Source organism: Doryrhamphus excisus, chromosome 4, assembly GCF_030265055.1.
Source record: "Doryrhamphus excisus isolate RoL2022-K1 chromosome 4, RoL_Dexc_1.0, whole genome shotgun sequence".
In the NCBI taxonomy this organism is placed as follows: domain Eukaryota; kingdom Metazoa; phylum Chordata; class Actinopteri; order Syngnathiformes; family Syngnathidae; genus Doryrhamphus; species Doryrhamphus excisus.
This window is the reverse complement of record NC_080469.1, coordinates 19,372,354-19,393,603: the sequence shown is the minus strand read 5'-3', so window position 1 is coordinate 19,393,603 and position 21,250 is coordinate 19,372,354. Positions and strand designations below refer to the sequence as shown.

The window sequence follows — 21,250 nt, the reverse complement described above, 5'->3', positions numbered from 1 at the left end:
CACTCCTCCTGTACAAATAATGCAGAAATGAAAAGTGAAAATCAAAACTGCACTAAATGAGATGAGAAGATGAGATAAGGGTGCAATGAGGAAGATAATAAAATATGAACTTCCAAATGGGTGTGTCCCCCCGTTGAGAACTCAATCTGCATGCGTTTTCTTTGAGCACGCTAGAGCTCCAAGCATATCATAAAATTAGAAGGAAGCTCTTAATGCCATCGTCTGTAATTATTGCTGCTTTTCATCCCTGCTCGCAAACATGACCTGACAACCATCTTGTTTTTTTTCAACCAGACTGTTAGTTCGACGGCTGGTTTGTTTGTGTTGTTTTCTCCAGGATCACATGACCCAAAGGTCCTTTCCCTGGTCTTTCCCCTTCGGTTTCATTTGCAACGTGGAAGTCATGAGCCGCAAATCCCAGCAAATATAATAACAGGGCCATTTACTCAGTTTGTTTTTGGTTCATGCTGTTGATATTTAATTAGCCCCCCGGTGCCCCCCTTTTCCACTTCTTCCATTCAACTCTTTTCCCGTCACAGTCCAAGATCAAACCACAAGAAAGACCGGGCTTTAGTGACGAGAGGAGCGCTGTGACGACAAGTATGGGGAAGAAGGGGGGGTCAGTTGGCAGCGAGAGCTCCTCATTTCCTTCCAAGCTTCTTGTTTCCACTCTTGAAACCTGCCCTTCCTCTCCAGCTTGATAGATGTGCGGCCGTCCGCAGGCCTCCTCTGTGTTGCATTCATCTTCATGCTGCCTTCACTTACCTCCATCTGCCACTTCCCATTCTTGCCGCAAGCCTGCGGTGCCTTCGAACCGCACGGGACACCCCTCCGTCTCCTCGCCGGTGGCCAGACACCGACTTCGTGTCCACGGAAAAGTTGGTCCTCGGAGGTTCACAAAGTCTATTCTTTTTTTTACAGCGAAGTTGTGTCATTCTTAAAACTAGCTCATTGGGGGGGGGGGGTATTTGGGATGGTGTTGGTGTCGCCCTGCCCCCGACGTTATCCTGGGGCGCGGGCGGTCGGCTTGCTTCTGGCCAGTTTGGGCCGCTGCCAAACCCTTGCAATAGTTTTCCTCCCTCCGCCGCCCCCTCACCAATACACAGAGTCCAAAGTGCGGCCTGGGGGCTATTTGGGGTTTTTATCATTCCCCAAATACGATTTGAAAAGAAAGCCAAAAAATAAAATAAATCAGCACTAACTAAACAAAAGTTATAATCTAACGAGAAAAAGTTGTACTTTTACAAGAATAATTTCATTTTAGTGACATAATGTTGAAATATTAAAGATAACACACATTATTTGTTAAAAGTTGTAATATTATGAGAAACAATATAAAGCTGTAATGTTATAAGGTCATAAAATGACATAAAAAAGAAAAATTGCAAAAATAGCTGACATTTTATGAGAATAAAATCAAAATATGAAAAAAAGTTGTATTTTTGCATAAAAAAGTGTTTTACGAGCGTGAACTTGTAATATTATATCATATAGTTATACTGTATTCTATGTCAATATATTATGAGCGACACACAATACAAAACAGTTGGAATTTTTCGACAAATAAGTTGGGAAAATGTAAAGTCAAAATATGATGGGAATAAAGTCATAATAGTACGAGAAGAAAATGTATGGCCATTAGAGGAAGGAAAGTTGAAATAATTAGGAAAATGGTCTTAGCATATCTCCGTACGTTGCTTTCCAAAATGTCAAAGTGGCAAAATTGACTCCTTTCATTTTGACTTTGTGGCCCTCGCTGGGAAAAAGTTTGGGCACCCGCGTTGACAAGGTGGACTAAAGCGCTGAGTGGGATGCGTGGAATAGGTGGAATACGTGGAATACGTGGGCAGCATTCATGTACTAAGGAAGCGTGAGGCATTTTTAACATGGAGTGTCATCTTAACCGCAGGAACTTGACACCCTTCAGCTTCCGGACGTCAGCCAGATGACCAACGCGTCGACAGCAGAGCAGCAACGACTTTAATTAAAAGCAACTTGGCCTCACGCATTGAACACGGCCTGGCCTGCTGACTTTACCCTGAAGAGAAAATCTTAGCTCTCGCTTTTGGGGTTCAACCAACAGCTGTAACCAGTGTAATCAGTGTAACAGCTGAATTTGAAAGAACGTGGCCTACAGTGTGTTTCCGTCAACACAAGATGTCCAAGGTCACCACCTGTAATTGGGTTTTATGGGCCCTGGGGATGTGCTCCCCCATCCATCACGGTTAATTGGTTCCAGACCCGCACGCCATAAGTGACTTTACGCAAAGTAAGAATCAGTCTTAATAAATGGTAATGGTAATGGTTTTATTTTATTTGAACATGCATCAGATTACAATTGAATGCATCCCATAATCAGTTCACAGTTCCACATGTCCAAAAGGAGTAGGAAGAAGCAAAGCTTATTAAATCCTACCCCTCCCCCTACCCCTCCCCTACTTTTACAATCAGTAACTGTTACATTTGTTCACTTCCTGCTTTCCTAATATAGTTTAAGATTTATTTTTTATTATTTTTAAATATTTTTTAATTTTTTTTTGTCACGTACTGAAGTACGAGGTGATATGGCCATACTTGTTCAAGACTCTTCATCCTTGTATTTAGCAAACATCAACAGCTTGTTTTTTGAATTGGCTCATCGTTGTGCATTGTTTGACATCAAATAGCACCCCTAGAGTCACCTCCACACTCCTATTATTTTTTGTTTGTACCACAAGGACACAAGCAGAGCAAGCTCCGAGCTAACTCGTTAGCCTCCAATTTATTTATTCTAAACTTAAAGGGTTTGAAACAGAGTGGGGAAGACCACTTCCACACAGAACGAGGGGAGAACTTTTTGTCATGATGCATGACTAACTCTATGCAGTGTTGGGGTGGGGACATGGTTCTCAGTTATATTCTGTCCCGACCCCCCAAGGGACAGAAATGGATTCACTCCCCCCATTTAAAATACCTTTAGAGATTTACATATTTTGTCCGTCCTGTACAGATGGAGAGCAGTGAAGCATGCACGCCTCTCACCCCATGTCAGCTGGGATAGGCTCCAGCATACCCGGGACCCTAGTGAGGATAAGGGGCGTAGAAAATGGATGGATGGACATTGCTCTATTGTATTGTGTTGGATAAGGAGCGGGCATCCACGTGGGATATTTACACGGAAACCATGCAACAAACACCACACACCTTGCAATCCTAGCGTTCAAAGCGTCAATCATTAGCGCCGGTGGGACGTGAGACACCTTTTCATCAGAGTTTTAGTCGTAATTTTTTGACGATTTTTTTTTTCATTTCTTTTAAAGAGTTGTCTCACACACGCACACATTTTGTCTTTCTTCCACTGCCAGTCAAAAGTTTAGAGACACCTACCCATGCTGTTGAATGAGAAGGTGTAGAAGGTAAATGAAGGTAGAAGGTAAATGAGAAGGTAAACTTTTGACCGGTACAGTTTGTCATTTCTGCACGCTTTTCGCTGTCATTGAACGTGTAGCGTCCGTTTGCAAGCCGACCAATTGGTGTTTGAACTCATTCACGCTGCAGCTTCACGATGAATGGCGCCAGCAGAGCAAAGGCATTTCTTTGAACCCAACCTGAGGTGCCCCAAGTCCCGCCTGCGAATATTCCCATTCATCCGGGTGGTTGTGTTTTGAGAGGATGAAGAGATTTGGCCGACGTCGTCTGACTGGTGTGTGTCCCACTCGTCCTTGAGCATGAAGTCATGAAGCTGCTCTGATGACGGGAGACAACCTGAACCGTCCAACTGCGATGGATTGAAGGCCCTGAGGCTCCTCAAAGTCAAGGCTTCCAGGAGCGCAGTGGGTGGAGTCAAGCGTAAAACGCCGTCCTGTCTCGTATGAATCATCAGTGATGGCTGCTTTCATCGTTGGATCACAATGTCTAAATGTTGGCCCGTCCCCGATCCAAGTTTCTGACACGCAAATCCAGTTTGGAAGGTCTCACTCTGTCAATGGCGTGATGAGCACCTGCAGCGCGAGGGATCGCCCCCTTTTGTAACGGCGTCAACGGCGGCCGTATTGAAGCTGCCCAGAGAGACGTCCGTCCAGAATGACAAGCTCTGACAGCTCCTCGTGCTCCCATCGCCCGGTGTTTGTTTGAACCCCCTCTCTGTTTTTACTCCGCCCGGCTCGTCCATATGGTTGTCATACACTTCCTGGAAACTGGAGCCGTGCCTTGATGTTAATTGAAACAATACCGCGCTGCCTTTAACACGTTTGGCTCTGGCCACGATGAAAGCAGCCCGCGGCAAAGAAAAGCATTATTCCAAGCCTCTTTTCCACAATCACTCCAAAAAGGTTTTCATAGCAGCAGATTCCCACTCCAAGCGGATTCCTGCGAAAGCAGACATTTTGTGTGTCGTATGTAAGCGCAAACGTTTGCCGTGGAATCACTTTCATTTGGCTTCATTGCTCCGCCCTGTTTGGTTTCAGAGTGTTACACGGCCAACGGAGAGGACTACAGGGGCTTCCAGAACCAGACTAGCCTGCATGGCGGGAAACCATGTCTCTTCTGGAACCAGACCTTCCAGCACCCCTACAACACGCTCAAGTACCCCAACGGCGAGGGCGGCCTGGGCAGCCACAACTACTGCAGGTGAGCATCACATGCTAAACCACGGACGCCAATGCCTTGGTAAACGGGACCAAAGCTGATTTTGGATTATTCCACACCCGACTTTAGTCGCCTAGAGCCTCCCCCAGCTGTCTTGGGGCAAGAGGGGGGGTCCACCCTGGACTGGTGGCCAGCCAATCACAGGGCACATATAGACAAACAACCATTCCCACCCACATTAATACCTATGGACAATTTGGGGGGGGGGGGCAATGAAGCTAACATGTTTTTGGGATGGGGGAGGAAACCGGAGTACCCGGAGAAAACCCACGCATGCACGGGGAGAACATGCAAGTCCATGGTCGATGTTCCAGTTGCCGCACCCCTCTAGTAAGGGACGGCTACGCTTGTGTGAGCGAGAACAATGCATCTCTGGCGTATCTGCCTCTTCCAGTATTTTCCAATTAGTCATATGTAACAGTTGCACACCTGTGATTGTGCTACGTGAGTGTGTCACGAAGGCCTTCCATGGGACGCATTTGACCGGAAATGAATGGCGCTAATAGCCTGAAACTGAAACCAATAGCCTGAAACCAACAGCGAGGCCTGCGGCTCACCGAGTGCTGTCGAGGAGCTGGGGGAGCTGCGGTTCATTGAGGGAAAGATGACGTCCAACGTGACATGATCCCCCTCCCTTATTGGTGTTATGGTCTTACAGATTGTCACATCCAAGAATCAAACACTCCATCTTGGCCACTTCAATTGTCAATAGCGAGGAAAGTGGCAAATTGTTTTGGTCTTTCCTAAAGTCAAGCACGGTGGGGGTACCGTCCCGGTTTTGGGATGCATGATTTCTTCTGGGGTTTAATGAGGAACAGCAGCATGCAGCATATCATACATGGTCTGACTGGCGGGGACATGAAGGGAGTCGCACATCAAACAGACTTTCTTCCTCCATCTTGGTGACTTAATAGCGAGGAAACTGGGGTACCGTTGACCGCCCCACACAGGACTGGCGATGTCACTGACGACCGCAACCGCAGACCAGGATCCACTCGTTCTTTACCACCCTGTCATTTCTCAGGACCGTCCCTTTGATGCTTTGATGGGTCGGCCTTTGTGAGTTAGCCGAGTGTGTTGGCGGTCGTCGTGTTTGTGTCATTCTTCCACTTGCTTTATTTGATGTCCCCTCACTGCGAGGCCCGAGGACAGGCTCAGACATCGTCCGCATCCGGAGGCTCGTGCATCGTCACCGCCAGGCCTCGCCTTCGCAGCTGGGCCGCGGCGTCCAGCACAGTGGCTTGGCCCGGACGGAGGCCGTAGGAAGCAAAATATCTACCCGCCTCCCTGGCCCCAAAAGCCTCTAAAACGTTCTTCTAAGTCACGCTTGTAAAGTCGTAATGCAGCAATGCTTTGAAGTGGTGCTCGCGCCGGACGGGAAATCGGGAGATTTACAAGGCGGATACATGCGGCGGATCACGCCAGGCTTGCAGTCGCATTAGGAATGTTTTATGTCCGAGCAGCCGTGCAAAATGGACATCTTCATTCTTCCCCCCACCCCGGATGGCAGCTCACGGCTTTAGCGTTGCGCTGACAGCTTGGGATTATTTTTGTCCCATCGCTGAGGTGTGTGCCGCGGGGGGGGCGGGTTACCCGAAGGCCAAGCGGGGAAAGATGAGTGGTTTATTGAAGGTTGCGTGTTTGTATACGCATCTGCCACTTGGCTCTTTCTTAGCAGGATTACATAAAAACACGGAACATCTCTTTGTGGGGAGGTGGAGCACACCAGATGAAAACATCCAGGAATTATTTGACTGCTTCCTTAGCGTTTACCAGGAGGTGGGAGTCGTGAACCTGGTGCAGATCCCAGTGAAGATGGAGTGAAGGTCCGCTACCACACTGTGGACCTTGCTGCCGTTCAGGCTTCACATGAAGAAAGTAGATGTACCAGCCATGCTCGGCCGACGTGGCTTCATTTGCTTTACAGTTCAGCTTATTTGCATGACGCACATCCTGCTATTCAAATCACCAAACGACCTTTTCCCTTCCCGTAGACTCCCGCAGGTCTTCAGGTGAAGGTGAGGGATGAAGAGTTTGCGGGCAGGTCGGTCTGGGGCACACAGTAAGGTTTTTATGAGAGCTGCATCGCTCAACGCTGGGGAGTCGCTGTTAATATTTACAATGTGGGGGGGGGAGTAACTCTACGGCAGAATCACCTAACAACCAACAAACCAAAGGAAGGGGGGGGCACATTGACACCTTTTATAGCTCCACGCGTGCGGTGGATACTTCCAGAAAGCTTTGTGTTATCACTGACAAAGGCCAAGTATGAAGTATGAGCGCTAACTGAGAAGCTTTTGGGGTGGCGGGGACCTCAGAATGTTGTTCTTCCTTTTGTATGTCACTACCTCTTTCCCAATGTGAAAGGATGAGAGGAAATGATGAAACTAAGGGGGGGGGGGGGGGGGGAGAAGAAAAGGCAACAGGAGCACCCGTGACAACTTTCTACACAAAGGGTGAAACGGGATAGCGCAGCGCCGCCGGGCCTTTTTTTTTTTTACCCCCCTGATATACGTGATGAGGTGTGTCAAAAGAGTAGACAAAAAGATCTTTGGCACTTACCGTCAAAGCAGAAGAAGAGGGCGGAGTCATCTTAGACGACTGCTGGCGTCTGACGTCTGCACTTGTACGTCTCATCCTATCTCGGGCACGCTTTGAAATAATAACGATATTATTCATCAGAATAGCATTCAATTGTTTATTAATGGTTTAATCCATATAATAATGATGAATGAATGACATATTTGTTTTATTTAAGGATGAAAAGCACCAAGAAGATGCCACTTAAAGCCCTAACATCTGTAATGATGAAAGAAATAAACCGTAAATACAGTGGGTGTCTTTAGCGGCTTACTTTCTCTACTGTAGGGGTGTTATTTCATGTTTAGAGGGCTCTAATCATGTTAAAAGTGTATTTCGAAGCTCATAAGGTTTTCTACCTAGCTTCAGAATAGTCTGCATGTCACAACGCGGGGGAAATTCACTGCTTCTGATTCCATTTGTTTCGGCAGGAACCCGGACGGGGACGTCCAGCCGTGGTGCTACATCGCCGACCACGAAGACGGAATCTACTGGCGATACTGCGACATCCCAACTTGCCAGAGTGAGTGACAATCCTGTTGGGGGTGTAGTTCCCTCTCAGAGCAGTAATCAGATTGCGGGTCCTTAATGGACTCCCGCTCTACCACTTCTTTGTGTCCCCACTGCCATTTGACTGACATCCAAAGCGGACGCTTTCGCCGCTTCACTCATTTGCCAGCCTGCTATGAATAGCTTTTATGGACCGTAATGCTTGTACGCCGTCATTATCATCTAAAAAAAACCCGCCTCTAATTACATCCCGTCATTCTTTGGAACCTGCCACGCAAGGCCACGCCCCTTTTGGGAGTGTGCGTCTCTAGATGTGGCGTATGCCCGCTGATGAATGTGCGTTTACAAAGTGCTCGCCATTAATTACTTTTATAGCGTTGACCTTTTAAACACTGTGCTTGATCGCCCGCAGCTTTTTGACTGATTGGTCTGCTTCTGGACAAGAGCTCGCTTGTGTTTGTGTTTTCAAGCTAATTAGACGTTTCATCGAACTGCTGTTTTTGTCACCGTTAGCGGCTGGATTCGCTCTGGCCAACATGAAACCAACAAGTCAATATTTACCTTCTTTCCAAAGGACGTTACCATCCATCCGTTTTCTAGGCCGCTTATCCTCACTAGGGTGGGGGCATGCTGGAGCCTATCCCAGCTGTCTTCGGCGAGAGGCGGGGTCCACCCTGGACTGGTGGCCAGCCAATCACAGGGCACATATAGACAAACAACCATTCCCACTGGCCAATGAAGCTAGCATGTTTTTGGAATGTGGGAGGAAACCGGAGCACCCGGGGAAAACCCACGCATGCACGGGGAGAACATGCAAACTCCACACGGAGAATCGCGTGTGTGGCCGAAATGCTAACCACTCGCCACCGTGGGGCCTATTATCTCCTATTAAACAGATCCAACTCCACTTCCACTCTTCCTGGCCAGTCCACCATATTGATGGATAACCATGGTGTTATATACATTATTATATTTACAATTATAGTTATAGTGCTGTCAAAAGTGTTCCCCCCTTCCTAATGTCTTATTTTTGTGCATTTTTTTGTCACACTTCAATCTTTCAGATCAAACAAATGTAAATATTAGCCAATGACAACACAACTCAACACAAAATGCCAGACCAAAGACTTTTTCTTCAGCCATTCCAAGGTGGACTTGCTGGTGTGTTTGGATCATTGTCCTGCCGCACAACCCAAGTTGGCTTCCCCTGGAGGTCACCAACAGAATTTATGCTTCCATTTATCACAGCAAGTCTTCCAGGTCCTGAAGCAGCAAAACAGCCCAGACCATCACACTACCACCACCGTATTTTACCATGATGTTACTTTTATGTCAGATGTAATGGGATACACACCTTCCAAAAAGTTGAACTTTTGTCTGGTCAGACCACAGAGTATTTTCCCAAAGGTCTTGGGGATCATCAAGATCATCAAACTGAGATGAGCCTTAATGTTCTTTTTGTTCAGCAGTGGTTTTGGTCTTGGAACTCTGCCATGCAGGCTGTTTTTACCCAGTGTCTTTCTGGACTCATGAACACTGACCTTAACTGAGGCAAGTGAGGCCTGCAGTTCTTTGGATGTTGTTGTGGGGTCTTTTGTGACCTCTTGGATGAGTTGTGGCTGCGCCCTTGGGGTCGTTTTGGTTGGCTCCTGTCCCCAAAAGGTAACACTCCTGTCTCCCGTATATCCCAAACTCCCTGTAGCGGTGTGGCTAAGGGTTAAGGGCGATACAGTTACATTGTCCTTTGGGACAAGTGCAGTATATTCATTTGGTTTGTCGTCATTTGAGTTGAAACTTCTACCTGGACTCCAGGCTGCTGCATTGTTACAGTATCTGTGGTATGAATATTTACTGGAACGGTCTTCTGTAATTCCTGCTGCAGCAAACTCCAACCAACATTCCGCCAATCGACTTAACTCTGTGCCACCAGATCTCAGGAGGACCCCCACCCCCCCGTCCCGCTATTATCCAGTCTGAGTCGTACACTGGACTAAATCCTGCTGTGTGAATGGAGCAGCAGCCATTAACCCATCTAATCATGCCTGCTGGCTGCGTTGCGGGGCTTCCGTGCAGTGGCGTATTTGTGTGCACGTGACTGATGAGCTGCTGTCAATCGCAGCTCGCCGTCCCGACCTACTTCAAACAACTGTCCATTTGGTGTCTTGGCTGATGTCCCAAACCACCTCTGTCCAGGGCCAGGCGGGTTCTCATCTGTGCTCGAATGAGGCCGGTCTTTGTTCCACAAGGCTTTGTGACCACGAGCTGGTTCAGCTTGGTTTTTGTCCAGCATCCAGGCCACACATCCTCAGCATTTTCTCTGCGTCGCACACAAACGCTTGCCTTGCTTTCAAGTCTTTAAGTGTTTTGCACAACACTGCCTGAGCAAAAAACACATGATGTTGGCTGGAAGGCATGAAAAACATGCCTGTTCATGAAAGACACCGGCAGGCACTAACATACTGTACTTTATTATCAAACCACACCCACGTCATTAGACCTCACCTGCCTTCAAGGTCACGACTCACGACTTTCTGGAAAGGCTTCACCCTCTGATAAGGAAGGTCTCACCTTTTGGGGGAGGACTCACCCCCTGAGAAGGTTAACTTCTGGCAAGGACTTTTGTCAAGGAAGCTCTTCTAGCCGGGCATGGTCTGTCTCTTGTTGCGGATCGTCCAGTAACTGGAGGGTCTGCGGTTCAAATCCTGCAGCCGCCATCCCAGTCACTGCTGTTGTGTCCTCCACAACATTCCCACTTTCCCCAGGGCCGTGTGAAGTCACTTTTAGTTTTGCCAAATTACTGACAATTTGAATGGAATTAATCACAGTTTTCCAATTAATTAATCATGATTAATCACCACCCGAGTGAGGATAAGCGGAATCCCTTATTACATAATGGAATCCCTTATTAAGGGGGCTGCAATATGATCGAATATTTTCATGAAATCAGGTTTCAAATGAATTAATCATGATTAATCACTATTTGCCACTATGTGTGAATTATGCCCATTTTTATTGCTCAAAATCCTGGGGCTGCCAAATGATTTCAATGAAATGAAAATTTTAATGAAATTAATCACAGTTTTCATTAATCATGATTAATCACCATTTGCCACTATGTGTGATTTATGGTCGTGTTTGCTGACAAGACAAAGTTACATATACATATGTATGCATTAACCACTCCAAATGAATTGCAAAATTAAAGACACGCGTCTGAAAACGTATTTGGCTAACGCTAGTCCATACTATAGCAGATAGTAGCAGATCATTTGAATCACGCTCTTATTCTGTGTTGTTATGATCCATGAAGGGATGCGTTCAAAGACACCACATAACTGAAGTTGAATTTCCAGGGACTTCCGAGTGTACTTCAACTAATTGTACTTCTGTAATACGAGTTACGATAGCGAGGGATAAGAATATCCACAGATTGTTTTTATTTGTCTCTCTGTTTATTTTAGTCAGACGTGCACAACATCGTTATGGGCATCGTGACGCGCTTGCCCACATTAACAAGCGGTAAAACAACACATTTAGCTGGAGTCGCACACACACACAGCCGCACTTGCATGCTCTGCTAAACTAAGCTAACCCAGCTAGCTTCCTTGCACACTCTGTAAGAGAGATGTTTTTCGCCAACTTTCACCTTTGGGCAAAAGATTCTCGAGCCAGGGTTTCCTAAATGGCCACACCGCCGGACAAGGTAGCTGTCTCTCGGATGGCCTCACCTTTTGCCAAGGAAGGTCTTTTACCTTTGGGTGGAGGATCTCATCCTCTAGCCAGACCTCACATTTCTGGAAGGCTTCACGCCCTGAATCTGTTCCACTTTCAGGAACGGCTGGATGTTTTGTCAAGGAGCATCTAAACTTTAGCAAAGGAAGTCTCGTAGGGACGATCTGGCAAGGAAGTGCTCATCTTTGGATAAATCCTACCCTCTGGCTGACAAAGATCACACTTTCTGGAAAAAAAGGACTCACCTTCTCACCTTCCAGCCAGTCCTTATCCTATGACAGAGTTGCACTTCCTGGAAAAGCAAAGCATTCTGGAAAGGAAAGTCTCACCCACTGGCAAGGTTCCACTTTCTGGAATGGACCGACCTTTTGCCAAGGAAGATGTTACCCTTTGGGTACCTGGCAAGGTTCCACTTTCTGGAAAAGCAACACTTCTTGCCAAGGAATGTCTCCTCATCAGGCAAGATCTCACCATCTAGTCAGAAAGTTGGCCTCAGCCATCTTTGCACCTCAAAGACCAAAACAACATCACTTTTCATCTCACGACCACTTGAGGTACGTAGTTTTGAACTTCTGCCAATGCCCAAGGAAGCTTTGTGGTGTTGTGTGAAACTCCCTATCTTGGTCTTTTCGAGGAACGGATGCTTTGTCGAAGGGTGGCGTGCTAACAAGGAAGTCTTCCTAGTACCACAGAACCCTTGTGCCGACGGAGATACCAATGTGGCGTGGCAGGAAAGTGTAACAGTCGTCTTAGTACACTTGACTTCTAATGTTCCGTCTCCTTTGTTGTCTTTGTCGTTCACGCTCCGTGTCGTGTGTCGGAGCACGCCTCACCTTCACCTCGGGTCACGCCACCGTGGCGGGGTTGGCACTTCCTGGTGGGAGGTCAAGGGGAGGGGGTCATGCTACACTAACGGGTCTAAGTGGTCAGTGTGGTTTGTGGTGTAGGTCAATGGGCGAGCGTAACCGGAATTATCTTGAGGAATGTCAGGTCAGGTACAAACCGGCTCCTGGCTCGTTTCCAAACCGCACCCTTAATCCACTTCCTGCTAAAAGGGAAAGGTCAGAGGTCAGAGGGATTCCCTTCAGTCTAGATTGTAGAAGGTGAAGTATTGTCTGGTGTTATGTTACATATACTAGCATGGTTGTCAAAATGTTGCTTCCACGTGACTCCTGGTGTCGTCTGAAGCGGACCGACACCGAGTCAGTGTAATAAGTCCTTGAGCGTTTGCCAAGACAAAGATGCTTTGATGTTCGCGTCTCAAGTGTTCGTCCCTCAACGGCGCATCAGCAGGAAAAACTTGTCGCACCACTTCTCTGCTCCAAGACATACGGAGCTTCTGCAACAACAAAAAACTCTTTTATCCGAGAATCATTGTCAGCTTTTACTGTCTTGTCGTTGAAGATTTATGACTTGATTATTGCTTTATTCTTCTTCCTGAATTTGTTTTGTCATTAAGGAGATCATTAGGGCTGATAAACTGCTGTTGTAGTTTGTGTTAGCTTAATTGCATAGTAATCATCCACACCATAAAAAAAGAACCGCGTTACATTGCTTGAAAGCCATCGCTTGAAACGGTGTAAGACAGGGGTCTCAAACTCAATTTACCTGGGGGCCACTGGAGCCAGGGTCTGGGCGAGGCTGGGTTTTCCAAAAAAACCCAAGAGCATTTATTAAAAACAGAAAAATGAATAAACTTTGCTTTGGTTCCGATTTTCTACAAGAAAAGCTCTGATAAAACATTCCACTGTTCTCAAATATCTTAATTTTTATTTTTCTACACAAAATAAGAAATAAGAAATAAAAGAAATAAACAAATCAAGAATAAAGACAATCAATCAATCAGTAATAAATAAATATAATAATAATAATAAAACGGCAAATAATAAAAACGTAAGAAACCACATATAGTTGGTGGGTAGACAAATTATTTTTTTTTTCTGATTGAAATGAACAAAGCATTATTAGAGCCCTGTAGACATGACAAAACACGACTATAGTCACATTTATACTCTTTTTATTTACAACATATTGCGCAACTGCAGGGTCTTGAGACACATGCTAACTCGCAAACTAGAGAGCTAGCGACCTAAACGGTAGCCTCCAAGTTATTTCCTTTAAACTTAAAAAGCCAAAAACTTACCACTTCCACACGATAGGGAGGATAACTATTAACAGTTATTTAACCTTTAACATGAACATTAATCAAACTTAATATTTTTTTCTGGGTACAAGATACCATACAGCATCCATATCAAACTTGCGCGGGCCGCACTAACATTAAACTTTCATATCAAGGCGGGGGCTCAAACTAGTGTGGCCCGCAGGGCGCGTGTTTGAGACCCCTGGTGTAAGACGATGTCGACTTTGGAATCATTTGGGATAACACCCCTCATGATACGGGAGGACTTTCAAGCAGAGGGCTGCGGCAGCTTGAAGGCATTAAAACAAAGTCAGCTCTGTGTTTGGTGGACGGACAATAATATTTTACAGTCTTAATGCTGAGCAAAGTACGCGGCCCTGAGGCATTGCTTTCATTAAGGCTGGGTTATAAAGCCGCTATACGGCGCTTTGAAGTTGCGCAACATCTGCGCTAACTTGAATGAATCCAGATAGCGCAACAGAAAAAACTGCTACAATGTGGAGTTCAACTCCCTTTTTTTTGGTAAAAATGGCCACAGACGTTGGCCTTTTTGCAGAAGGGTACCAGTGACGCTAAAAGGGAAAAGGGTCATACCGGAACAGACCGGGACAAACCGGGACTGTGACTTTGGTGAGCGTCTTGTTTCATTGGTTGAAGTCGTCCCTCTAATTAATTGGTTCCAGACTCGACCGTGACGAGTGAATTTCCGCAAAGTATTTTTGTAGTTTTGGCGTAAGAAACCTGTTTACAATCTTCTAAATATGGGTTTGCCCTCAAGACATTAACTAACACCCCTATAGTCACCTTTACATCTCCATGACCTAGTATAGTTATATAATCGGAGAAATATTTTGGTCACTCACACATTAGCAGTTCCTTGTTTTACTTGCATGTTCTCCTCGTGTGGGCGTGGCTCTTCTCCGGGTGCTCCGGCTTCCTCGCACGTTCCAATAACATGTCTTAGGGTAATTGCCATAGCGTGAATGGCCCCCAGTCCAGGGTCCACCCCGCCTCTCGCCCCACAGTTAGCTGGGATAGGCTCCAGCATATCCCCGCTACCCTAGAAAATGAATGAATGAATCATCACATCATCCACGATCCTTACGTGAGACTCGTGTGTTCTAAAATATTGGGACTAATTAGATATTAGATATTAATTAGATATTGGGACGGCTAATTAGTGCATCTTATGGGACACACCAATTCCAACTGCTATTAGCCTGCCATTAAAACCCCTCCAAAAACTTCCAGTGATGTTTGATGCTTTTCCCTCCACACTGTCAGCACATAGTAACAGGGACCTTTGCTCCTGGGTGCGATGATCCAAAGGAACGCTGCATCTAAACTTCAAAACAAAAGACGGCAGCAGGGGCGGCAGCTCCAACATGTCGCCTTCCCTTCTGCTCCTGGCCTGAGGCAGTGTGAGCGACTGTGCCGAAGCTAGTCGCCAGCCGGCTGCGGTTAACATATACCGGGAACCACGTGTACGTTTAATAAAGATGTCCAAGATAACAGCAACAGCAAATAAATTAACTTTCCTCAGGGAAAAGTTCATGTTGTGAAGACCTTCAGGAATGATTGATTTTCAACGTGTCTGTGGCTCGACTATGTTTTGATTTATTTGAGGAGACCTCCAAGTTGAGATCACGTCTGCAGAGCGGCGGTGCAGCTTGAGTCACGAGCAGGTGCACCACATGTTGTTCTGCTCTAAAACCGCCCAAATCCTCCAGGTCTCAAATTAGCAATACTAATTGTTCAAACAACAACATGTGGGGAGAAGCACGTCTCTGACGGGAAGGCAAATGGCTCAATGACGGACAAAACAAGTCCGAAGAAGCGAGCGACACAAGTGGAACATGTCGGACATGTGGTCTGGCTGCGGAAAACCACAGCCTCGCCTCGCCCCCCCCCCATGCTTTCATGTTGTGTTATTGCAACGTTCGTGTCGCTCGCTCTTGTTTTGCGTGGCTGGATATTTTCCCGCCGGTGGTCAGAAGCCGGGACTTGTAACCCGAGCCTCACGATGCTGGTTCCTGTAATTTGACTTCATAAAAACTGGATTTAGACCTTCAGCAAGAGGCTGTATGCTACGCTGTGAGTCATATACAAACTAACGAGTCTTATTACGACATGTTGTGTAAAAATATTGGCTCTTTGTACTGTGATGCTTTTAGGGTCTTTAAATAAAACTTTTGGCCTCGCTGCCCCGGCTAACGAAGGCCTACTTGCTAACAGTGGAGCCTCGTTTAAACTCTTGTTCAAACGGTTTCCATGACATTCTGGAAGACTTTGCTTCAAAGTAGCGTGTGCAGATGTTAGGTCGCGGTTTGAACTTCACGGGTTTTCACAACCGACTTCTAAATGATGACTGTTTTATGGTTTAATACGCCCTGGTATTAGCCAAAACAACATTTGCATATTTTAGCTAATTGTACCTAATCTTTGGCCCAAATGAAGCATTTTGTTGTTTGTGATTGTGGATCAATTTTGCCAGCACGTTTGTTCCATGGTGGAAGAAAATATTGATATCGTAATATAGTCGTCCCTCCATCACTCCATTGTGGTTTTAAAAATGTGTTTTCACGACCACGTGCTATTATCCAAAAAGGAGAAATACTTAAACGCTGCGAGGCGATGTCACAAATTCATCCAACTTGGTTTGTCGTCCTCAGTGTCATTGCCCCGTTTTGGGCTGGTCTTGGAGCAAAAAGGGGAGGGGGTGTGCGGGGGGCACGCTATAGTTTTCTGACCTCTGACCCCCTTACCTCCCAACTCCACCCACATACGCCCTCGGGGGAAATACCTGGAGTGGAGTGGCAGTGGGGGGTGCGACTGTTGAGACAGAAAGTGGAGGCCGTGACGGCAAAGAGCCAGAGGGCATCAGGTAGATGTAATCTTCTCAAAATGGCCGCCGTTCATTTAGTTTCCCATTAGGGAATTAAAGCTATTACTTACAAGGCCGCCCGGCCCGGTCTAATGTTTGCCAATGAGAGCAAGAAGATGGTCCTTGTTTGGGGGGAAGAAGTGGGGGAGATAGATGGTGGGTGATTCTACGTTTGGTGGAATGAATCCTCAATGAGAGAGATGGATGAGATAGTGAGATGGATGAGATGGAGTGACCTCCACCCAGGAGGCAGCCTTTACACCATCTACTGTTTTTGGTCATCTACTTGGACGATGGTACCAGGCACACAATATTGCGTCCTCGGGCTGGATAAAGATGGAAAACACCAAAAGAAAGATGAGACTCTCATATCCATGCTTTCTGACTTCCTGCTTCCTGTGGAGCGTTCCATTACTTATATGGGGAAAGATGCATGCCAGCTCTTATCGGATGCCCTCCTGCCACATTGTGGCCGTTTTTAAAGCTTCAAACTGCAAACATGAGTTCTTCTATTGGTCTATTTTGCCTAAAAAAACATTTTGGCTCTCAGCTTTGTGGTTCTGATCTCATTGAGCAGGCTTACACCAAAATATTCCCACAAACTTTGCAGTGTGGGGGTGCATGGTCCAGAGGGTCCAGAGGGTCCAGGAGTGAGGATTCTCCAAATCATAGTGGCCCCCTCTCGTCTGCTCGTCATCCTCCGTGAAGCAGGAAGTAACTTGCGAGCTAGCAAACAAACGCACACAAACATAGCCTGCTTATGTTGACGCCTCGAGGACTGGCTGACTGACGTCAACATAAGCAACGGCTGTAGTTGATGTTTTTGTTGAGCGTGTTTGGACCGGCAGCAATGGGGTCATGGACAGTCAAGTCATATAGCTAAAGGAGGTCGTGGGGAAGTGGACGTTTTGTCAAATGGAGCCTTGAGGAGGCTCCAATCATCATCATCCAATCATCTCTCCTCCCAGCCTGGAGGTCCTCCTGCGGGGCATGCCGCCTGTTTGGAGAGTCAGGTGAGGCCCAGCGAGGCGAGGGCATTGTCTCTTCTTCTTCATTTAAAAGTGACTACTCTTCCCTTTAATTAGACGGTTCGTCACCCTCTCGGGGCCACCGGCTGGGTCGTTGATCTGCTCCGCGTTAATCCCTAAACCAGCTCTTGTGAAACACACACACGTCCCATTGGGGGACATTATTCACCTTCATTTCTCAGAGACAAATTATAACCGTCTGAAAACAAGAAGCATGTCACACACACACACACACACACAGTATGCCGCCCACACACACCAGCATCATATTCCCAACTTCCCACTGTCAAAGCGTCAGAACACTTATCCCTTTCTTGCCCATGATAACGTCCTCATTGTCCACGCTCCGCTCTCACTGCTCCCATGTACGATGCCAGGCTAATTTACGATCACCATGACGAGCGGCGAGAGGAAAAGCATGAAAATGTGGAGAACTGGTGGTCCTCTGTGGGGACCAAGAATGATGAAACGTCTTTTTCTGTCTTCGATAAGCCTCACGTCCCGAGAGACGGGGCGGGAGGGTGTGGGGCTCACAGTGTGTGTGCTTATTAATTAATGGGCTGCTGGGAGTCTTTCCAAGTTTCTGTGGCGGCTAAACGACTTAAAAAACAATCCAAGATGATTCTTGTTTGAAGTGGAAGGATCGATTGAAAACTAAAAGTTTCACGACTTTCCTGGAAGTGAACCCTGCCACCGTGTATCAGGAAAGGCGATACAGTCGTCCCTGGCGACGTTGCTGTCACGCAAAGATGATTGATTAAACGTCATAAACGATTGGCCTAGCAGTAGTTAAAAAAACATATTTAAGCTAAGTTTGTTTAGCTAAGGCAAGCATCAGGCAGAAGTGGTTGGAGGTCTGATTCCCGGCCAGCAAGAGAAAAATCAACGCCACTTCACACAGAAATGTTTTGTGAACACGGACCAATACGATTCTGGACTATCCGCCAACTGGTCGTGTGGAAGAGTCAGAAGGCCAGTAGTAACAAAGTTTGTGTCCTAACTGCGTTTATTTAGTGTGTAGTGTTTAGTGTGTAGCACTATAGAGTGTGCATTCAGGAATAGGAGGGGGTGTTTCCTGCATGCATGCAAATGAGCTGCTAATAACCTTTCTTCACCACAATCGGTGTGAGTTTTTTTAACCAACGGTAGCCCCAAAGAAATGTGGGATCACCCTATTTCACTACCGATGGCCGCCAAGATTGCCTGCACTCGATAAACGCGGACCTCTGTTCGTGGAAGTCCTCTGGAGCTCTTGGGAGTGTGACCAATCACAGCAGAGTGGGCTCAGCGGGGGTGTACTTGAAGGAGGGCTGGGGGTGGAGGAAATTCCACAGACCTTTTGGCCGGCAGGCAGGAAACCCAATGGAACGCTGCAGGAAGAGGTGCAGAGTCTGGGGGATCTAGAAAGCTTTCTGTGCTGGTTATTGTGTGGAGCTGCTCGATAGGAGTCACAACTCGATATGAGGCCCCAAAATGGCAACACAGGATGTTGATCAACTGTAGTCAACACCGGCCGCTCGTCGTCGCGACGAGCACGCTCCAGCCTTGTCCGGAAACGATAGGCTTTTATTATTTTACAATTATTTATCACATAGCACGCACAAATACCATAACTAAGGGCATCTGATTTAGGCTTTTTTGATGAAAATCCCGCATCAAAAGCTGAATATTCCAAAAGATTCATGGCCTTGTAGCCCAGTGATGAATGACGACGTAAATAAGAGATGGGGAACTGTCAAACACAAAGTGTGACCTTGACTCGCATCTCTCTCACACACACACACACACACACACACACGCACAGAATTACGGCCTCATTCTTACACAAACAAAACAAAAGTACAACATCTATTCCACATGTGGAAAAGCTTTTATTGTGGCAGGAGGGGTCAGGCCAGTTCATTCTCTTTGTGTTGATGGGACAAATACGTATGTATGTATTGTATGTATACGTGTATATATATGTATGTACAGTCCCTGACAAAAGTCTTGTCGCTTATCCAAGTTGTAGGAACAACAAATAATAACTTGACTTGTAGTTGCTCAATTGGAATCAGAAATGACTTATATGAAAGGCAAAGCCCTCTAGATTATGCTTTTTATATCAAAATAAAGTTTTGTACCATTCATTGAGTTTTAGCATTTAATTAGGACATAAAGGTCAGATTTTGCTTGGACAAAAGTCTTGTCGCATACAAAAAAATGTAGAAATAATACATATACTTAATGTTGAATACACAAATATGCTACAATAACATCAGAACATAAAGTCATTGTACCTTGGAAAAAAGAATTAATATTGTGTATGGCTTCCATGAGCTTGGAGGACTGCATCCATACGTCTTGGCAATGACTCAAATAACTCATCTGGAATGGCCAAGAAAGCAGTCTTGCAGGACTCCCAGAGTTCATCAGGATTTTTCGGCTTCATCTTCCAAGCCTCCTCCTTCATCTTACCCCAGACATGCTCAATAATGTTCATGTCTGGCGACTGGGCTGGCCAATCCTGGAGCACCTTGACCTTCTTGGCTTTCAGGAACTTGGATGTGGAGGCTGAAGTATGAGAAGGAGCGCCATCCTACTGCAGAATTTGCCCTTTCTTGTGGTTTGGAATGTAATGGGCAGCGAGAATTTCTTGATATGATGTTGCCATCAACAGCCAACAAAAAAATCGTGTTGCATTTGCCAAGGCCCACAGCTTGCAGAACGGATGGACAGTGGAAAAGTGGCAGAAGGTTGATTTTTCTGACGAATCATCCATTGAACTGCATCCCAATCGCCGCAAATACTGCAGAAGACCTGTTGGAACCCGCATGGACCCAAGATTCACCCAGAAAACAGTCAAGTTTGGTGGAGGAAAAATCATGGTTTGGGGATACATCCAGTATGGGGGTGTGCGACAGATCTGCAGAGTGGATGGCAACATCAACAGCCTGAAATATCAAGAAATTCTCGCTGCCCATTACATTCCAAACCATAAGAAAGGGCAAATTCTGCAGTAGGATGGCGCTCCTTCTCATACTTCAGCCTCCACATCCAAGTTCCTGAAAGCCAAGAAGGTCAAGGTGCTCCAGGATTGGCCAGCCCAGTCGCCAGACATGAACATTATTGAGCATGTCTGGGGTAAGATGAAGGAGGAGGCTTGGAAGATGAAGCCGAAAAATCCTGATGAACTCTGGGAGTCCTGCAAGACTGCTTTCTTGGCCATTCCAGATTAGTTATTTGAGTCATTGCCAAGACGTATGGATGCAGTCCTCCAAGCTCATGGAAGCCATACACAATATTAATTCTTTTTTCCAAGGTACAATGACTTTATGTTCTGATGTTATTGTAGCATATTTGTGTATTCAACATTAAGTATATGTATTATTTCTACATTTTTTTGTATGCGACAAGACTTTTGTCCAAGCAAAATCTGACCTTTATGTCCTAATTAAATGATAAAACTCAATGAATGGTACAAAACTTTATTTTTATATAAAAAGCATAATCTAGAGGGCTTTGCCTTTCATACAAGTCATTCCTGATTCCAATTGAGCAACTACAAGTCAAGTTATTTTTTGTTGTTCCTACAACTTGGATAAGCGACAAGACTTTTGTCAGGGACTGTATGTATGTATGTATGTATCCGGTCTAGCCAACCTTCTCTTGTCTCACTGGGATAAAACTCTGCGTTGTGTTGTGCGAATAGATGAGACGGGGATCACCGCTGTTTTGCCACTGGAGCAGGATTTATTTGGGACCAGC

General features: G+C 46.1%; 1 protein-coding gene across 1 annotated transcript in view; it reads left to right on the top strand.

Annotated features, from left to right (window-relative positions):
• Positions 1-21,250, top strand: part of kremen1 (kringle containing transmembrane protein 1) — a 63,544-nt gene that overhangs the window by 28,621 nt on the left and 13,673 nt on the right. Inside the window, exons 3-4 of the mRNA XM_058071180.1 lie at positions 4,446-4,608; positions 7,638-7,729. Coding sequence (XP_057927163.1) covers positions 4,446-4,608; positions 7,638-7,729 — 255 coding nt within the window. The remainder of the gene's footprint in view (positions 1-4,445; positions 4,609-7,637; positions 7,730-21,250) is intronic.